The following is a 21,646-nucleotide window of genomic DNA, read 5'->3' as shown; positions in this document are numbered from 1 at the left end:
GAAGTTCAGTGTTACAACGTGACTGAAATTTGAAGGTAACGTCTACGTGGTAGTGGAAAATGCATTCACGGTAAACACTGCATATGTCGGTTCAATCAGAAATGACATTTACATTTCTATTGCGCAGTCTGTTGCTCTTCAGCGACAAAGATTGAATAGAGCCCCAGGTCTGCTAGAGTATCATTCATACTGCGGCAGATTATGCAGTTGTGTATTGCCTTACTGAAAAACATCTGCCTTTTTTAAGGTGGATTCCTGTTTTTATTGCTGTAATCAATCTTGAATGATGAAATGCCAGTCCACCTTTCCTTATCTGTCATAGTGCTTCATTTTCACATATTTCTGTAAACAGGATCTTCTGCATCCTCCTCCTCACCCACCCATAACTCAAAATGTCGTTTTTTTCAGGGATAGTTTTTCCCATGTGTTCTTTTATTAAAGTGTTTTTGGGATCCCTGGGTGCTGATCATTGCAGTGAGTGTGCTGGTTTGTAGTGTGTGCCTGTACATGCGTGCGTGTGTGTGTGTAGCTCTTTGAAGTGGTGTTAATGTGCTGTAATGAGCCAGAGATAAGACGAAGGGTAATCACAGCCAGACTCCCACTGTGATCTCTGTGGGTTTACAAGAGCCTTGGCCCTCGCACTCCACTACACACACACATGCACATGCACACGCACTCTCTCTGTCTGTCTCTCTCTCTCTCTCTCTCTCTCGCTCTCTCTCGCTCTCTCATATATATATATATATATAAACACCAAAAGCCAAAGCTCTCATTCAACACTACTACCCCTTCCAGCATATTTGTCAGATGGCGGGAAGCTGAACTTGAAAAACACAAAGACTCTCTTTCTCTCTGACAGGATGTGAGATAGCTAAATGCCTGCATGGTTATCCCCTGACCCTTGATGTCTGCCTGCCTGCCTGTCTGTCTGTCTGCCTGTCTCCCCTCTCTCTGCTCCTGTAGAGAAGTTCCTGGGGAACCACCTCCTGAGCTATGGCCAGCTCCTCTCCCTGACCTTCACGGCCGAGGCCCAGTGCCTCCTTCCTCACAGTGTCACTGTGCTTCTGGAAGGATCTGGAATCACCCTGTCAGCTGACCTTTCACCCCAACCTGGACTTGTCCACCAGCCAGGCCTCGCTCCCCAGCACAACTTCACTCTCAGGTAAAACAAAATGGTGTGGGTGTGATATGTGTGCATAGCATGTGTTGACATGTATATAAAATACGACTATACACCTACTATTATGCTACTCTACATCATATATCATATCATCATCATATCATCATATACAAATATGTAATACCCCTACTTACAGTACAGTGTATGAACCTAAGACTGCATGGATGAACAGTGTCATCTCCATGGCTGTATGATATTCATACATTCAGCTCATTAGAATATTTTGGGGCGTGGTTTACTTCACAGCTCTTTTTGTGCAGCCGGGAGTGAGAGCGTCATTCCCGTTTATCTAATATGATGTGTTATGCCAAGTCATTTTATGACTGTGTTTAATGGTGGTGTTTTGTGAAAGGCTATTGTAACTGAGAATGTTTTACTCTCACCTCGGAGACCCACAGCTGTTCTCAAGGTTGATTCAACTTGTCAGCTGGTGCAATAACACTGAACTGAATAAATAAGTAAACCATTGTTCTTCAGAAGGATCTATAAAGAACCTTTCAGATTGTGAAAGGTTCTCTATAGAACCATTCTCCATAAAGATTCTATAAAGAGCCATAAAACAGTTTTATACGGCCCCAAAAAGGATTGTAACCATAGTGGAACACTTAGGAAGGAACATTAGGAAAGGGTTCTTTATAGTACCATAATGGTTCCATTTAGAACCTTATGAACATGGTTATTTATTGAACCTTCAAAAAAGGGTTTTACAGTATGTAGCACTGTAAAGGCTTCCTCTATAGTTACAAGCCAAAGAACCCCTATCTGGGACTATTCAGTACTATTATTTTAAAGTGTGTACTATGATAGCTGCCTTATGGCTTTGTGACAGACAGTGCTATGTCCTTTCTTGTGACTACGCATAATGAGTAATGAGTTCCCCCACAACCCCCAGCCTGGGTGAAGGGGGGACTTTGGTTGCCCCCTCAGAGCAGCGGGACCTGGAGACAGGACTGTCATTGTGTGGGCCCTCTCTGGTGACAGGCTCCACACACGTCATTAGAGAGACAGAGATCTGGCCCTACACACACTCACATGCACACAAACACACACACGCATCACCTCGTCCTGGAGCACTCATCTTATCATGGCACCACATTCCTATATCCCGAAAGCTCAGCTGAGAAGATGTGAAGGGGACTTTCAAATGTCTTTCTCTGGAGCTCTCCTAGGTAGTTCTTTAGAGCTTCGCCAAATCAAGGTTTATGTGTCACATACACAGTTTACAGCAGGTATAAACGGTGCAGCAAAATGCTTACAAGGAAGCTCTCAACAATGCAGTACACATATCAATATCAATAACAATCACAAGTCAGATAATAAAATAAGTAAGGGAAAAGGAAGTAGTATGCGTGGTATAAAACCGATATGTACACCATAAGATATACACACTTTTAGAAAAAAGGGTTGAAAAATGGTTATTTGTGACAGGATAGGGTTCTACCAATAACCGTTTTCCGTTTTAGAAGACGGGTTCTTTGTAAAGCAAAGAGTTCTACGTAGAACCTATAACATCCCATGAAGAGGGCACGACAAAAGCCATTCGCCCTAAAGAGACTGAAAAGATTTGGCATGGGTCCTCAGATCCTCAAAAGGTTCTACAGCTGTACCATCGAGAGCACTGGTTGCATCACTGCCTAGCATGGCAACTGCTCACCCTCTGACCACAAGGCACTACAGAGAGTAATGCGTACAGACCAGTACATCACTGGGACCAAGCTTCCTGCCATCCAGGACTTCTATACCAGGCGGTGTCAGAGGAATGCCCTAAAAAAAAAGACTCCAGCCACCCTAGTCATAGACTGTTCTCTCTGCTACCGCACAGCATGCGGTACCGGAGCGCCAAGTCTAGGTCCAAGAGGCTTCTAAACAGCTTCTACCCCCCAAGCCATAAGACTCCTGAACATTTAATAACTCTACCTACATGTACATATTACCTCAATTACCTCAACTAACCGGTGCCCCCGCGCATTGACTCTGTACCAGCACCCCCTGTATATAGACTCGCTATTGTTATTTTATTGCTGCTCTTAGTTATTTGTTACTTTTATTTCTTATTTTTATTGTTGTATTTCTTAAAACTGCACTGTTGGTTAATGGCTTGTAAGTTAGAATTTCACTTAGGTCTGCACCTGTTGTATTCGGCACGTGACAAATAAAATTTGATATGTGGAACCGTTTTTGGAAGAAAGGGTTCTTTGATGATTGTTTTGAAGGCAAGAAGGAGTCTTTAGAAAGCAAGAAGAGTTCTACTAAGAACTGTTCTTATTCTGAATAAGATTTTTGTTGAATTGTTTTCTTATTTCTTTTAAATAGTGCCTGAGCATTAGTGTTTAAAACTCAGGAATTTGAGTAATCTGATATATTTTCAAGAACACTTTGTTAGTGTGTAACTAGGCGTTCAAAAAAAGGCCTTATGATAATGTCATTTAGGGATTATTTTATTTTTAGAGGCTAATAAGGCTGTTTGAACCATTCATAGAGGGTTCTAAGAAGAACCCTTCAAAGAAATGTAGGGTTCTCAGTAGAACCCTTCATAGAGGCTTCTTGGAAGACCCTTTAGTGGTTAAAAGGGTTCTTGTTAAAACCTTTGTTGATGGTTCTAAGAACCCTTTGTAGAGGGTTCTAAGTAAAAATAATTTACAGGGGGTTCTATGAAGAACCCTGCATTGAGGGTTCTAGGTAGAACCCTTTGCAAAGGGTTCTACCCTGCACCTAAAATGTTTCCTCTATGGGGACAAACCAAAGAACCCTATATGGTGCAGTATAAATTATCTATGTGCATGTCAAGTATGACTGTATTTCCAATATAAAGTAGATAGTGTATTGGTTGAGCTAGGGTTGGCTGTTCAACAGTCTGGAGGTAGAAGCTGTCTCTGAGCTTTTTTTTGCCAAATGACTCAGAGACTGTGTGAGTGTGCATGCCTGTGTTTGTGTCATTTGGGAAGCACACAGCAACACAACACACAGTCTCCCATCCCCTGGCAATGTTGTCTTGGTGACAGATAGCATGCTGTTTGTCATGACTGTGAGCCTACTTGTGTTGCGTGAATGTGTTGAATGTTTTATCCAGGGTAAGTGGTGTTTTGTTCCCAGCATGCATGGCGCTACACCAGGGCTAGGAGGGGCTGTAGCCCTGTCACAAATCTGCGTAGCCCTTATTTTTAAATAAAGAAATATGTCAAAGTTAATAACCAGCCATTCTGTTCCCAATCCGATCCCTGGTTATGTGCTCGTGCCGCACGTGTACCTTATGACGTATGTGTGGCTGGGGGGAAGAGGAGGAGTCTGGTGTGTGTGACCGCGCACATTTGTCTACGTAAAGTGAGACAACTACTAGCTAGCGAGTCGCCCATCTCACCCCGCAGCAATGGACTGTTTGCTGATCAAGAGAAGAGTGCGGGTAGAAATTGAAAATCCATACCCAGACCCTGTCTCCGAGGGGGTCAAAGAAGAAGAGGGAGATGAGAAAGATGAGTCGGAGAGAGAAACTCGTGAGCCACAACGTGATGGGGCGCCAGAGCAGCTCGTCGCTGCTAGCTTTGGACTTTGGATATTGTTAATTAATTTCATTTCTGACTTTGTGATAGCCATTTCATCCGAAACATTATTACCAATGCACAGTTGTCTGATTATGCATATGGAACAAATGCACTTTCTTGTTGTTGTCGCATTTTGGATATATTGTGTTGTTATTGCTGAAAGACTTCAGGGCGCTTTCAGATTTGCTGAAAGTGTAAGATGTTGCTTGCCATTGCCTTGTGGTCACTTGTATTAGGCTTCCAGTTATTTTGTTGAATTTTCTTGGGCCAAATTCAATTTTAACACTACATTTATATCGAATGTACTCTGTGCCATATCTGCTTTTATTGAAAAATGAGAACTTCCTTATAACTCTGAAGTCATGAAAATTAACTATTTTCTTAGCACCCCCACGTATTGGTCAAGCACCCCCTTACACCCGTGAGAGAAAAAATCCTGGCGCCGTGCCTGGTTCCTAGGATCATCTCAATCACAGAGAGTAGCGGGGTAGGTAGGGCTGATCAAAGACAGAGGGGGTGGTTGATGCCCTCATGTTAAATAGTGTTGGATGGGTTTGCCTTTGTTGTTCTCCATTGCCTTGTAGACTGTGGGGAGAGACAACAGGGTGGAACATTTTTTGTTTAAAATATAGAATCTAAATTATTCATTCTCTTCACTTCTTCTTCTTCACTTCTCTTCTTTCTCTTTACTCTTCTCTTTCTCCAGCCTCTTTCTCTCCTCCCCCCTGTCCCTCTGTGTCTCTATCAGTATGCAACTGTCTGCCTGCCTGTGTGTGTGTGTGGGCTCCCACCACATACTTAACCCAGACCTCCAGTGGTTTCCTGGTCCACTGATGATGTTCCTCTTATCGTAGCAACAGCTTAATTACAGGCCCAGTGTCACGCACGCCAGAGGCCTTCACTGGTCCAAAAAGTTGGACCCGTTACGAAATGGACCTGGGGCTTTCCCATTATTTATAAATAAAACATTTAAATATAGAGACCCGTTCCAAATGGACCTGAGGATAACTACACCGTTCAGTTTAGACCTGGTTGGATCCATAGGCAGTCCAATCCAAGTGAGAGAAGCAGCAGAAAAGTCTATTTTAAGCTACTTTATTAACCAGAGTTGATAACGCACAAAGGTGAGGAGGCAGAGAGGTGAGGCTCCAGCAGAGGCGTTGCTGTGTGTGTAGGCTACTGTGAGTGTCAACGAGTGACATGGAGAGAGAAGAGACGGAAATCAGCCAAGCCGACACACTATAGTAGACTAATAGCTGCCAAAGCTAGGTTATTTCTCATCCAATGTGATTAAGTAGTACCGGTCTTGACAGCATCAAACAATGAGAAGCTAGTTAAAACTGCTTCAGGATCGGGGTCCCGTCCACGGGATGGTTGAGCTAACGTAGGCCAATGTGATTAGCATGAGGTTGTAAGAAACAAAGAAATTCCCAGGACATAGATGTACCTAGTATGGACAGAACGCTTACATTCTTGTTAATCTAACTGCACTGTCCAATTTATAGTAGCTGTTAGAGTGAAAGAGTACCATGCTATTGTTTGAAGAGAGTGCACAATTAGGAACTTGAAAATGTATGACTAAACCAATTAGGCACATTTGGGCAGTCTTGATACAACATTTTGAGATTTCACTGGATCACTCTAAAACTTTGCACACACAGTGCTGCCATCTAGTGTCCAAAGTCTAAATTGTGCCTGGATTCGAATAATTTATTACGCCGCTACTCTTGCATTTCAAAGATGATGGTACAAAAAAAATACAAATAATGTTTATTTTTTTCTTTGTATTATCTTTTACCAGATCTAATGTGTTATATTATCCTACATTCCTTTCACATTTCCACAGACTTCGGAGTCTTCCTTTTCGAATGGCATCAAGAATATGCATATCCTTGTTTCAGGGCCTGAGTTACAGGCGATTAGATTTGGGTATGTCATTTTAGGTGAAAATTGAAAAAAGGGGCGGAACCTTAAGATGTGTTAAGGGTTGATCCGAGCGTTCTGTCCTAACAACAACAGTCAAGCACCCAACTAACTGGCTAACGTTGGCTAGCTACTTCCAGACACAAATGAGAGAACAGCTCACTGACCACTTTACTCGCCCTAGCAGAGCTGGTTAGGTTGTTTTTATGTTATCCAGAGTGTTGGTGACTGCAACTATGCTGCTGGCAACAATATACGCTTTTTTGGCAATGTTTACTGACACCGGCCATATTCAACTGGTGTTGAGCGTTCATAAATTAATCAGTTATTCTGTTCCAGCTACGTCTATATATTGTCACAGCGACATTCTATTGAAATGGTAAATTGCATAGTGGAGTCTTTTGTTGAGACATGTTGCTAGCTAGCTAAGTAAATCCTGCATGAATCTGCGGGTAGCTAACCAACCACGTTGAATGTTAGCTGGCTAACAATTGTTTTATTTGATTTATTTCACCTTTATTTCACCAGGTAGGCTAGTTGAGAACAAGTTCTCATTTGCAGCTTCGATCTGGCCAAGATAAAGCCTAGCAATTCGACACATACAACAACACAGAGTTACACATGGAATAAACTAAACGTACAGTCAATAATACAGTAGGAAAAAAAAGTATATACAGTGAGTGCAAATGAGGTAAGATAAGGGAGTTAAGGCAATAAATAGGCCATGGTGGCAAAGTAATTACAATATAGCAATTAAACACTGGAATGGTACATGTGCAGAAGATGAATGTGCAAGTTGAGTTACTGGGGTGCAAAGGAGCAAGATAAATAAATAAATACAGTATTTGGTTGAGGAAGATAGATGGGCTGTTTACAAATGGGTTATGTACAGGTGCAGTGATCTGTGAGCTGCTCTGACAGCTGGTGCTTAAAGCTAGTGAGGGAGATATGAGTCTCCAGCTTCAGTGACTTTTGCAGTTCGTTGCACTCATTGGCAGCAGAGAACTGGAAGGAAAGGCGACCAAAGGGGGAATTGGCTTTGGGGGTGACCAGTGAGATATAACTGCTGGAGCGCGTGCTATGAGTGGGTGCTGCTATGGTGACCAGTGAGCTGAGCTGTGGGGCTTTAGCTAGCAGAGACTGGTAGATAACTTGTAGCCAGTGGGTTTGGCGACCAGTATGAAGCGAGGGCCAACCAACGAGAGCGTACAGGTCGAAGTGGTGGGTAGTGTATGGGGCTTTGGTGACAAAACGGATGGCACTGTGATAGACTGCATCCAATTTGTTGAGTAGAGTGTTGGAGGCTGTTTTATAGATGACATCGCCGAAGTTGAGGATTGGTAGGATGGTCAGTTTAACGAGGGTATGTTTGGCAGCATGAGCGAAGGATGCTTTGTTGCGATATAGGAAGCCAATTATAGATTTAATTTTGGATTGGAAATGCTAAATATGAGTCTGAAAGGAGAGTTTACAGTCTAACCAGACACCTAGGTATTTGTAGTTGTCCACATATTCTAAGTCAGAGTCGTCCAGAGTAATGATGCTGGGCGGGCGGGCAGGTGCGGGCAGTGAATAGCATGCATTTAGTTTTACTTGCATTTTAGAGCAGTTGGAGGCCACAGAAGGAGAGTTGTATGGCGTTGAAGCTCGTCTGGAGGTTAGTTAACACAGTGTCCATCGAGGGGCCAGAAGTATACAGAATGGTGTCAGCTGCATAGAGGTGGATCAGAGAATCACCAGCAGCAAGAGCGACATCATTGATGTATACAGAGAAGAGAGTCGGCCTGAGAATTGAACCCTGTGGCATCCCCAATGAGACTGCCAGAGGTCCGGACAACAGACCCTCCAATTTGACACACTGAACTCTATCAGAGAAGTAGTTGGTGAACCAGGCAAGGCTATCATTTGAGAAACCAAGGCTGTCGAGTCTGCCAATAAGAATGTGGTGATTGACAGAGTCGAAAGTCTTGGCCAGGTTGATGAACCAGATACGGTAATTACTAGGTACGGTGGGAATCAAAATGGTTGGTAATCTGTTTGTTAACTTGGCTTTCGAAGACCTTCGAAAGGCAGGGTAGGATATATACAGGTCTGTAGCAGTTTGGGTCTCGAGTGTCACCCCCTTTGAAGAGGGGGATGACCGCGGCAGCTTTCCAATCTTTGGGAATCTCAGACGATACGAAAGAAAGGTTGTAACTAGGCTATAGATATAGATAGGCTATAACTAGCAAAGCAAATGGATCTGATTTACGAATAATAAGATCATAGACGTCACATTAGCTAGCGAGCCAGCCAGCTAACATTAGCTAGCTAGTTAACAGTATACTTTAACTTGAAATGAAATAGACTTTGAAATAGACTTTTACTTCGTCTAAATGTGTAATCTGAAAATGTAGCTAGACTGGTGGAAGGTGTCATCATGGCAAAGGGTGGCTACTTTGAAGAATCTCAAATAAAGAATATATTTTATATTTCAGCATTTTGCCTAAAATACCATTTATTTGTGTTATTTCTGTAAATGTCAATATGATGCTGCATTCTTGTATAATTTTGTACAGTCACAACACCTATGGTATTTGAACACATCATTTCTTGGCCACTAACAACATGAAATGTCCTGCTGCAGTGCAGCTACACCACCAGATATGTGAGAATTAAAGAGTTATGGCCACAGACCTATTTGCAAGAATGCATTTTTGCACTTTGCTAAATGCTTCCTAAAATCAAGAAAATAAATGTCCAATTATCACCACCAACGTAAAACTACCAGTGCTCAAGGGCACTTGACGCAGAGTATATATTAATTATTTGGGGACTTGAAACTGCAACACCTGGGTTCAGTGCCTTGTAGGTTTTGTTGTGGAAATTCTTACACAGCGACACTCGAAGTCAATCTTCGAATAATTGTTTATTGTCAGCGCGCCAGAGATGTTCCAATAAAGTAAATGCACCATAGTGAATGTCTGTCAGAGGCTCTACTGGGGCCCCCCCGCAGTTGTTTTATATATGGCTATACACAGATAAGTTATATTTGCATGATTTAGCATATTTCATTCATCATTACCGTTTTGTTTATTGTGACCGACCAATACTGGTTCATAACATGACCAATAACTCACAAGGCTTCTCTCTAAGCTGAAACCTTAAAACTGAGATACATTTTGTTCTCAAAATAAGGTCTGGCATACTGCCAAATTGCAGCTACTAGTAAGGATTCGTTCAGTCAGTCACTTGCATGAACAGAGAAATTGGTTTATAGAAAGGACAAACATAGAACATTGAAATTGATAAATAGAAAAGCACAAGTATACACATTTCCATCACATTCCATCCTCATATCACATTGGTGATGATAATCATTACATTTTAATGCAAGCATTTCAATTTTAGCTTCTATTTCAAAATATGCTATACTCCTAACTCCTCCTAAGGGAGATCAACACAGAAAAAAAACGGACACTTCATAATTTCAAACCCTTCATTCTGGGTTGAACAATCCAATTAGTATAGTAATACTATAATCATAAGAAAGGTTATACTTCTATTAATGGGAGTGAGCATTAAAAATACACACACATACACAAGGGATCTGTAGATTCAGAGGTGAATCACTCAATGTTAACAATTGTTTCCATATCTCTTACCACAATCAGGTTGGATTGACCTATGTTTTCAATAACTGTCCCTGGGACATCAACTTAGTCACAGTATAAAACACTGTTGTTTAACAATTCTTGTTAAACAAAAACCACCTTCAATCATTATTCATCGTCCGTATCTACAGGGGGAAATGGGAGCTCATCCAGAGTTGGCAGCTCATTTGTTTCACCATCCTCTGGAGGAGCAGAAAACATGCAATCTTATCAGCCAGAGAGGCACAGATCGCCTTACAGCATGTTAATAACATTTCACAGGGAAGAGAGGTTGTTGCCAACCGTCAGTGGAAGTGTTGTAGCAGATTATGTTTTTTATGGTTATGCCAGTACGAATACAGTGCTTTCTTGACAAGATCTGTTATGCAAGTTTTGAAAGTGAATGTGTTTGTTACTACCAATCTTCATTGTCTCTTCTGTAAACCACATGCATATCACTTGCTGATTAGCAACGTACTGTAACAGCGGTGACCTATGAGAAGCTGGCAGATGGGGCTTATTCTTTGCATGGCTTTCAGGAAAACTCTTTTTGGTCTCCTATAAAGGGGGAAAGTCATCCCAATTAATGTACATTGTTCATAAACATTGAAGGGCTGATTTAATAAAAGGCTGATTTAAGTGCATGACTCCTTTATAGCTAGTCACCATGTAATTGTAATACTAAGCACATTGTCCCACCTACATTTCAAAATGCAGTAATGATGCTGCTTTTCTAACCAAGTGGGAGCGGGAATTTACAACATACGACAGGGAAAATCCACATGAACAACCCTTGAACTATTAATTACTGGTGATGTTAAGTTTGATACCGGAGCTCCAAGGCATGCGACAAAATCGTTAAGCAGTTTGTTTCGAAACAGCGTACCGATGCTTGTATCACTTTATCTGAAGCACATGATTCACAACGTCCGATGCTTAGTTTTGTCAAACAACAACCAGATTGGTTTGGTATTGGCTTCAGTAGGAGACAAAAGTCTACCCTGCGCACGCGCTGCGACACATGCGACGAAATCAATAAAAATTTGGCTGTTTAAAATTATTTTGACCAGCAGGTGCCACTAGTGTACACTGTGTTAATCATTGCCTCGAGTAATGAACTGATTTTCGACACAATTGGCTGGATATTCTCAATGATATTCTCAAGTTTTGTTTCCCCATCAATAGTAATTACTAGTGACTCCACAAGTCAGTTGAAATTACTCATACCCGAGACCTGTTACAATCATATCAGATCCAACCCAGACCTGTGACATTATTTATACATCTGGGTCCGGACTCGTTCGGGTCTTGGATATTCGGGTACAGGTGGATCCGTGAAGATGTCCAACGCATGCATGCACACACAGAGAGAGAGAGAGAGAGAGAGAGAGAGAGAGAGGACTTAAAATACTGTCAACACAAACTCATAGACAGATACGACATACCCTGCTCATATATAACACATTCACACAGGACAGAGTATGAGCTGTATATCAAACAGAAATAAAGTTATAGTGTACACAGCTCCCCCAATGCTAATGCAAACATCCCATACTAGATTCCAGATGTGTGATGTGGGTAATGTGAGATTTTCAGATTAATTCATGCATGCATTCCTTCATGCATTCCTTCATACAAACATACTGTAATAATATGTTGCGGTCCTCAGTAATCATGGCCCTGTGTTTGTGTTTGTCTTCTTCCAGACTTCACAAGGAGGAGACAAGACTGAGGCCTTCTCTGTCTGCCTTCGAGTTCCAAAGTCTTCTCTTCAACCTCACTGCATTCAGGATCAGCAACGCAGGAGGACACAACTGTAAGTGTGTGTGTGTGTGCACGCCGCAAAATCAGAATGTTAACACCAACAGTGTTAAAACTTATTATGGCTGAGATCCCGCTAACGGGATTGATATGACAACAGCCAGTGAAAGTGCAGGGCACCAAATTCAAAACAACATAAATCTCATCATTAAAATTCCTCAGATAAACAAGTATTTCACACCATTTTAAAGATAGACTTCTTGTTAATCCCACCACAGTGTACGATTTCAATAGGCTTTACGGTGAAAGCACCACAAATGATTATGTTAGGTCAGAGCCACGACACAGAAAAACACAGCCACTTTTCCAGCCAAAGAGAGGAGTCACAAAAATCAGAAATAGAGATTGAATTAATCACTAACCTTTGATGATCTTCATCAGAGGACACTCGTAGGACTTCATGTTACACAATACATGTATGTTTTGTTCAATAAAGTTCATATTTATATAAAAAAATCTCAGTATACTTTGGTGCGTTGTTATGTTCAGATTTTGCAGAGATCCACATCAATTTACAGAAACATTCATTATAAATGATGATGAAAACACAAGTGTTATACATGTAACTTCAGATAGACGTCTCCTTAATACAACCGCTGTGTCAGATTTCAAAAAAGCTTTACGGAAAAAGCAAACCATGCAATAATCTGAGTATGGCGCTCAGAGTCCAAACAAGCCAAAAAGATATCTGACATATTTTGCAGTCAGCAGAAGTCAGAAATGACATTATAAAATTTCACTTACCTTTGATGAACTTCATCAGAATGCACTCCCAGGAATCCCAGTTCCACAATAAATGTTTGTTTTGTTCGATAATATCCATCATTTATGTCCAAATTCCTCCTTGTTGTTAGCGCGTTCAGCCCAGTAATCTACCTTCATGACGCACGAGCAGACGAAAAGTCCAAAAGATCCGTTATAGTCCGTAGAAACATGTCAAACGAAGTATAGAATCAATCTTTAGGATGTTTTTAACAGAAATCTTCAATAACGTTCCAACCGGAGAATTCCTTTGTCTGCAGAATTGCGATGGAACAGAGCTCGCTCTCACGTGAACGAGCGTCACGAGCTCAAGGCTTTCTGGCAGACCTCTGACTCATTCCCCTCTCATTCTCCCCCACTTCACAGTAGATGCATCAAACAATGTTCTAAAGACTGTTGACATCTAGTGGAAGCATTAGGAAGTGCAACATGACCAATATCCCACTGTATCTTCAATAGGGAGTGAGTTGAAAAACAACCAACCTGAGATTTACCACTTCCTGGTTGGATTTTTTCTCAGGTTTTGCCTGCCATTTGAGTTCTGTTATACTCACAGACATCATTCACACAGTTTTAGAAACTTCAGAGTGTTTTCTATCCAAATATACTAATAATATGCATATATTAGCAACTGGGACTGAGTAGCAGGCAGTTTACTCTGGGCACCTTATTCATCCAAGCTACTCAATACTGCCCCCAACCATAAGAAGTTTTAAATTAAATACTTCCTTAGAAATTACATGTGACCCACCAAAATAAGGTTAAACTAACACTTTTCAAAGTGTTGACAAACTAACACCCCTAGTGTGTTGGTTCCCTAACATCATGGTGTTGCAAATTCCGACTTAAAATAACACTTTATTAGAGTTGATGCTGTCACACTTTCGCAGTGTTTGGGGGACGGGGGGGGGGGTGTAAAGCCTTATATCTGTAGTCTCTGAAAGACTACAACTTGTGTTGGGCGATCTAGATCAATGAGAGAAGACTTGAAATAGACAAGATGTCAGTAAAATCTTTGTGTAAATTACATCATCTGGTCAAACAATCTCTAGCTACAATTCTCTGCAGATTGAGGAGAAATGGCACCTCCATCGCTCTCATACCCAACGAAGCATTTAATGTCTGAGCACGAACCTGCAAAACCAAAACCCCCTTCCTCATCTCAAAGTACTGTCAGTAAACCTCCCCCAGCCCATTTACTTTGACAGATCATTATTGTCAATAGTAGCCCTTTGCAGGGAATTTTGTAGACCTGTCTTGTTTTGATAATCTGCAGAAAAAGGAAAGGTGGTTGTGTTATTACCGTGTAGTCTTGATTTTATAATTTTCAGTGTCCCTTACTGGTTTCTGTCCCACAGTGTTGTTATGCTCCATAACTGCAATGTGTGTTTTCTCCCTCATGCTTGTTTACCCCAAATTCCCCCACTTTGTGGCATTTTTCAGCAAGGCACTGTGGAATCACTCCAGATAACCTGAGTTTTAAAAAAAAGAATGAGTAAAAAGTGAAGAGGGGTAGACGAAATTGATTACGTGGTCTGGAAGGTACTACCTCTAACCACCGTTAACCCCATAAAACAAAAACCATACAAACATTACCCAATTCATGTTTATACCATGCTTACTGTAAATTAAGCTATCTTAGCTGTCAGCTTGTAAATATTTTGGCCAACTTATCTTCATCTTGTGCAGAGCTAGGGGTTGGAAGCGCATGTTGGTGGAATCAGCTTCTGTACCACCTTCCACAAAATACACAACAATACACAATTTAAGCACCCCACTAATTGTATTGATCTCTATTAGACTCGCTAGCTAAGCATACCTGACAATGGACATTTCAATATAGTCAGCTTGCTGTTACCTAACTAGAGTCACTAAATTGGCAGCAAGATTGCTAGCCAGCTGAGACTACCAACACACAAATAAAGAGTGATTTAGTTATATCGACAATTCTATTTTTAGTAACAGATTGTTTTCCAGACAAGGGTGGAATAGATGAGATACTCTTATTTGGTAACATTAGCTAGCTTACGTTAGCTAACTTCGGTCAAAGATAGAATGAACAAACAAACATGTTTACTCCGCTGAAGGTCTAGCAGTGACTACCATGGCATAGGCAACATTGATTGACATTATGTATACCAAAGATATAGCTGATGGCTTTCAGAGTTCAATACAGGACTGTAACGTTAGCTAGTTAACTAACCCAGCTAAACTGGCAAGCTAGCTAACATTAGCTTACCTCTAATTGAGAATCTTCCGTTTTGTTGTGAAGGGATAAAATCAATGGTATCTCATCACTTCTCAGCTGTTGTCTGTTCAGCCTGAGAATTCCCCTGATAATCTTTGGTCACCGCATCCTTCTTGATAACCACAAGCCACTGGCAGAATCGGGGTGAATCTCTGGTAGGTAGACCGGTGAAAGCTAACTAGCCAGGCACAGAACACCACATGGGCAAAATGACTAACATTAGTGAAAAACACATTTTTCCAAAAATATCTTGCCTAGAGAAGTTCTCAGACTACTGTGTGTTGGTCGTTCGAAGTTAACACCAATATTCAATTTCAATCTACTGGTGTTAACCCCACTAGAATCAACACTCCGATATAACTTTATACCTCAACACCTGGGTTGTAACACTTTTGCTGTGTGTATGTTTGTATATGTGTTTGTAGGAGTGGTAGTGCATAAGTGTGTGCACACAGTACATGCAAAGGCTAGCATGTTTTTCATTTTTGTGCCTCCGGTACTCTATTACTATGAGTATGTTCTATTTAACCTAGACATTTTTCTTCATCAGAAAAGTTGTTAAGGTATGATATGCAAGCAGGCAACGTGCTCTGTAGTCAGTGTAGTGGCTCCTCTCTGCCCTGTTATTCACATTTTCCTGCCAAACATGAGAGGGCTTTACTACAGCAGTTCGTTAATAGACAGCAGTCTGGTTCCTACTTCCTGCTCTCAACCTGCTGCCCTCTCATTATCGCCGGCCTCTTCTGTTAGGCTCTGAGGAGAATCTCTCTGATAGCACCGCTGGGCCTCGCAAATATCAGCTGCCAAGTTTGTTCACTGGCAAGGGAAGTTCACTACTGGAGCTCTAGCTCACTTCGTAACAGTCTGCCTAATTCACTTTCAGATAGACACGCACGCATGCACACACGCACACACACTCTATCAGTCTAGTTTATACACACAACCACTTTTAGCCTAATAAGTGATAGAGGCACACACAGACACACATTTCCATTATCAGTTAAAGGCATCTTTAGACTGAGTGACTTGTCGCTGAGTGTTCAACACACACCTGCTCTGACTGAAGCAATGAGTTGTGCCAAGTCCATCTATGCGAAAGCAGGACTTTCATTCACAGATATTGCCTGTCTGTTCTTCCAAATCTTCTGCTCTTTTTGGGGGGATGGGGGTTCTCTCTCTCTCTCTCTCTCTCTCTCTCTCTCTCTCTCTCTCTCTCTCTCTCTCTCTCTCTCTCTCTCTCTCTCTCTCTCTCTCTCTCTCTCATAGTGTTTAGATCAATGTACTGAGATGATCTGAGAGGGATTGGATTACAGCACATAGATGACAGAATAGCTATTCAAAGCCATTATCTCTCTTTCAGCCACTTTAATTACGGGTGTCACAGCCACACACACATTAAAACTTACATACACACTATGCACATGCACACATTCACACTTGCATGTACACATACACATACAGTCGCTATCTCTCACGCACACGCACACGCGCACGCGCACACACACACACACACATAAACATACTCTCTCTCCCTCTTACATACATACACACATATTCATACAACCTCTAAGCACATCGCAGAGGAAAACATTGCAAATGATTTGTGTCTCAAATTAGTTCTCAAACAGTGTTAGAAGTGCCTTATCTCTGCAGACGCCCAGAGACGGTAATAGGAAAATCCCACAAAGCGCTTTTCCCTCCCTCCCTGCACCAAAACACAGATTAAGGCATTCATTATTAGGCTGAATTATTTTAATGACAGGATTGTCTGTAGGCGATTTCTGTCACATTGTTGGGTGAGGATCCTGCCTGTGTGACAGCTAAGTGGTACTGGGAATGTTATGTTAGGGTAGGGAGTTGTGAGGGGTGGAAAAAGGTTTGACGGGAGAGGGGGAGAGAGCAAGATGGAGAGAAGGGAGAAAGAGATGCAAAGAGAGACAGATGGAAAGGGAGCGGTGAGGAGATGGACAAAAGATGAAGTGGGAGAGAGAGTTGGAGAGAGAAAAATAGGGAGACATGAGGAGATGGAGAAAAGGAAGAGAGAGAGAGAGAGAGAGAGAGAGAGAGAGAGTGTTGTACAGGGGGGATGAGTTGGTTGGGTGCTGATTTGCAGATAGTATGGTAAATGAACTGTGTTTGATAGTCGCCGAAGGATCGGTTGATCACAATTTTCCTCATGCTCATCCTGTCTTTTCCCCCTCTCATTACACACACAGGCAAAAAAAATTATCTCATGAAAATCTCACACCCCTGACTCGCTGTGACTGACACACTTGCACACACACTGTTAAAAGCCAGGCGCTGGACCTTGACTAGTGGTGGTAGTATTCTGTATGATGGCTGAGGAGGATTCAACCTCTACTATCCCCCCATCACTATTCATGAAGGAGAGGGATCAGTAATCCCTGTGGGTGCAGGCTCCTGCCATACCTCCACCTCTCCTCCTCTTCCTCTCCTCCATTCCTCCTCCTCCTCCCTCACTCCACTGCACTGATTTATTTTGTTTTATCAGAGATTCCCAGAGTGAGGTAGCTAGGTGTGTGTGTACACCCATGTGCATCAAATGTGTTTATGCACGCGCACACACACACACACCCACAATATCATAGAGCTACAATGTGTAACAGAGTTGACATGGTGAACAGCTGGCTTGTCTTATTGGGCACCTCGGGACCTCCAGTGAATATCCAGAGAGACAGCGATGATAAAATTGTTAGCTTTACCAGCTGATATCACTTGCACACTACTGTATCCTACAGAGCTATATTCTACACCACCCTCATGCATGGGCAAATAACAGTAAAAGACATATGGGGTGAATTCCCACCTATATACAGCGGTGGAAAATGTACTCAATTGTCGTACTTGAGTAAAAATGAAGATACCTTAATAGAAATGAACTCAAGTAAAAGTGAAAGTCACCCAGTAAAACATCACTTGAGTAAAAGTCTAAAAGTATTTGGTTTTAAATATACTTAAATATCAAAAGTAAATGGAATTGCTCAAATGTACTTAAGTATCAAAAGTTAAAGTACAAACCATTTCAAATTCCTTATACTAAGCAAACCAGAATGCACCATTTCACTTATTTTATTTTTTATTGATGGATAGCCAGGGGCACACTCCAACACTCAGACATCATTTACAGATAGCCAGGGGCACACTCCAACACTCAGACATCATTTACAGATAGCCAGGGGCACACTCCAACACTCAGACATCATTTACAGATAGCCAGGGGCACACTCCAACACTCAGACATCATTTACAGATAGACAGGGGCACACTCCAACACTCAGACATCATTTACAGATAGACAGGGGCACACTCCAACACTCAGACATCATTTACAGATAGACAGGGGCACACTCCAACACTCAGACATCATTTACAGATAGCCAGGGGCACACTCCAACACTCAGACATCATTTACAGATAGCCAGGGGCACACTCCAACACTCAGACATCATTTACAGATAGCCAGGGGCACACTCCAACACTCATACATCATTTACAGATAGACAGGGGCACACTCCAACACTCAGACATCATTTACAGATAGACAGGGGCACACTCCAACACTCAGACATCATTTACAGATAGCCAGGGGCACACTCCAACACTCAGACATCATTTACAGATAGCCAGGGGCACACTCCAACACTCAGACATCATTTACAGATAGCCAGGGGCACACTCCAACACTCAGACATCATTTACAGATAGCCAGGGGCACACTCCAACACTCAGACATCATTTACAGATAGCCAGGGGCACACTCCAACACTCAGACATCATTTACAGATAGCCAGGGGCACACTCCAACACTCAGACATCATTTACAGATAGCCAGGGGCACACTCCAACACTCAGACATCATTTACAGATAGCCAGGGGCACACTCCAACACTCAGACATCATTTACAGATAGCCAGGGGCACACTCCAACACTCAGACATCATTTACAGATAGCCAGGGGCACACTCCAACACTCAGACATCATTTACAGATAGCCAGGGGCACACTCCAACACTCAGACATCATTTACAGATAGCCAGGGGCACACTCCAACACTCAGACATCATTTACAGATAGCCAGGGGCACACTCCAACACTCAGACATAATTGACAAACAAAGCATTTGTGTCCGCCAGATCAGAGACAATAGGGAAGTGTGTGAATTGGACCATTTTTCTGTCAAAATGTGACGAGTACTTTTGGGTGTCAAGGAAAATGTATGGAGTAAAAAGTACATTATTTTATTTAGCAATGTAGTGAAGTAAAAGTTGTCAAAAATATAAATTGTAAAGTACAGATACCCCAAATAACTTCTTAAGTAGTACTTTAAATTATTTTTACTTAAGTACTTACACCACTGCCTATGCAACAGCAACTTGGCTAAATTCCTGATGATCAATCACACATTATTACTGGACCATTAACTTCAGTATGTCAGAGTAGCCTTTCAGAGTTAGTACGTTTGAGCATTCATGCCCTCTCTCTCTTCCTCCTCTCTCTCCAGAGTTGGAGTTAAAGTATTAATGATTTCCAAACTCTCTCCCCAGACACGTCCCAACTCTCAGGGGTAACCCTGGCCTCCGCTGCCCACTTCTCCAGCCCTGTTACATCCTCTACCCCCCCTGCTCCCTGGGTTGAGGTATGTACGTGCCCCCCGGGGTTTGGGGGTCAGTTCTGTGAGCTCTGTGCCCCAGGCTACACCAGAGAGGTCCCTAACAGAGGACCCCTGTCACCCTGTGTGCCCTGCACCTGCCACCAGCACGGACCCTGCCACCCTGAGACAGGTAGGAGATTTTTAATCTGTGTCTCTCGTGTTTTATTGTTCTCTCATTTTCTCTCTTTCTCTCTTCTCATATCCTCTATCTCCTTCTCCACCTTCACTTTTCTTCCCCACTCTTTTCTACTATTCTCTCTGCACACTGAAAGCAAATGGTTCTATATAGTGACAAATAAGGGTTCTTTGGCTTGTAAAATAAGCAGAACCCTTTTTGGTGCTATATGAAACCTTTTTTCATAATGTTCTAAATGGAACCTGTTTGGTGATGTAAATAACCCTTTCTTAAAGTTCTGTGAAGATACATTAAAAAAAAGGTTCTACATAGCACCAAAAAAGGTTCCGCAATGGTAACAACCCTTTTGAGGGCTATATAGAACCCTTTTTATGATTCTTTATAAAACATTTATGGAGAATGGTTCCATAAAGAAGATTTTACAATCTCAAAGGTTCTTTGTAGAACCACACATTTTTTTATTTATTCTGGAAAAATAGCCATATTGTATTGTTAAAATTACATAGGTTCTATTATTGTGTTTGTAAGTCTGGAATAGGGTTGAATATTTTCTCATTATTTTACAAATGTTCCATCCCAAGAATAAATCACTTTTCTCCTGGGTAACCCGGTATTTCCAGCCAAAAAATGGAAGTGTCATTCAAAAGTTATATAAAGCATATAAATGTCTAGATTTAATTAGAGCTTGGATCAGCCTGATGCTACCTGAGACTGATGAGCCATATATTAAATACATTTTATAAGCCCTACATTTACGATAAGGTTCCATATAGCACCATCCTTGAGCCCAAGCCAAAAGATGCCCGAATGATTGTGCCGTTATCTAATACATATACTGACTGTATGATATAGGCTACTGAACATCACGCACGGCAGAAAAACATAAAAGCCCACAGATGTAGCTAGCTGTATACTCTCTTGGGTAAATAAATTAAACTAGCTCCAGTAGGCTAATCTTTTTCAGTGTGAACTGTATTACTGTACTGTATTGTATGATACTGTATTATATGGACCGGAATTACGCACATTGTTCAAACCATGATAAAGCAGAAGAAAACATTTGATACTGGTGCAGCACATGCAGCCTACAAATATACAAATATAGGCTAGAAAATTTGATTTTAATTTTGAAATATAATAGAGCGTATTTGTATTATTAGTAGGCTGAAGCTTTCATAATATTTCCCCCAGTGTTATTGGCTTACCTCTTCTTTCTCTCTCTATTGTTGCTTCATTCCTTCCTCGCTTTCAACAGTTAAACGAAATTTGTTTTGTTGTCCTTATCATCCTTGATTAATATAGGACTAGAATTAGATGGAGAAGGCTTTCACTTCACTTCACAAAGATTGAATGGTTATGGGTCTGAATAAATAACTGCTATAGCCTACTGCCATTGTGCGTTTGCTGTTCTTTCAAACTCCCCGTGAGTTCTATTGGCTGCTGTATTAAACATTCAGCAAAAAAAAGAGCTTGTGTCCCTCTTCGAATAGTCTATTGGTATAAGAAATGTTAAAATAAAATACTGTCCAGCAAGCTATTATATTATACTTTTTTACTTGTGACAGTGTAACCGATGTGAAATGGCTAGCTAGTTAGCGCACACCGCGCTAACTAGCTAGCCATTTCACATCGGTTACACTGTCACCAGTAAAAAACGTACCATAATGAGATGATAGGTCTACATGCATAGTGAACTGTGCTAAATACTGAGATGGGTCTGTCCCCACCCTGAT

At 41.6% G+C, this 21,646-nt stretch overlaps 1 protein-coding gene across 2 annotated transcripts in view; it reads left to right on the top strand.

The window, feature by feature from the left end:
• Nucleotides 1-21,646, top strand: part of lamc3 (laminin, gamma 3) — a 250,542-nt gene that overhangs the window by 123,456 nt on the left and 105,440 nt on the right. For both annotated transcript variants that reach the window (XM_021590591.2, XM_021590589.2), the window contains 3 exons: nt 964-1,162; nt 11,981-12,090; nt 19,671-19,907. In XM_021590591.2, the coding sequence (XP_021446266.2) occupies nt 964-1,162; nt 11,981-12,090; nt 19,671-19,907 (546 nt within the window). The remainder of the gene's footprint in view (nt 1-963; nt 1,163-11,980; nt 12,091-19,670; nt 19,908-21,646) is intronic.

Source organism: Oncorhynchus mykiss, chromosome Y, assembly GCF_013265735.2.
Source record: "Oncorhynchus mykiss isolate Arlee chromosome Y, USDA_OmykA_1.1, whole genome shotgun sequence".
Taxonomy (NCBI): Eukaryota; Metazoa; Chordata; class Actinopteri; order Salmoniformes; family Salmonidae; genus Oncorhynchus; species Oncorhynchus mykiss.
The sequence above is the reverse complement of the archived record's forward strand: the minus strand, read 5'-3'. Positions and strand labels throughout refer to the sequence as shown.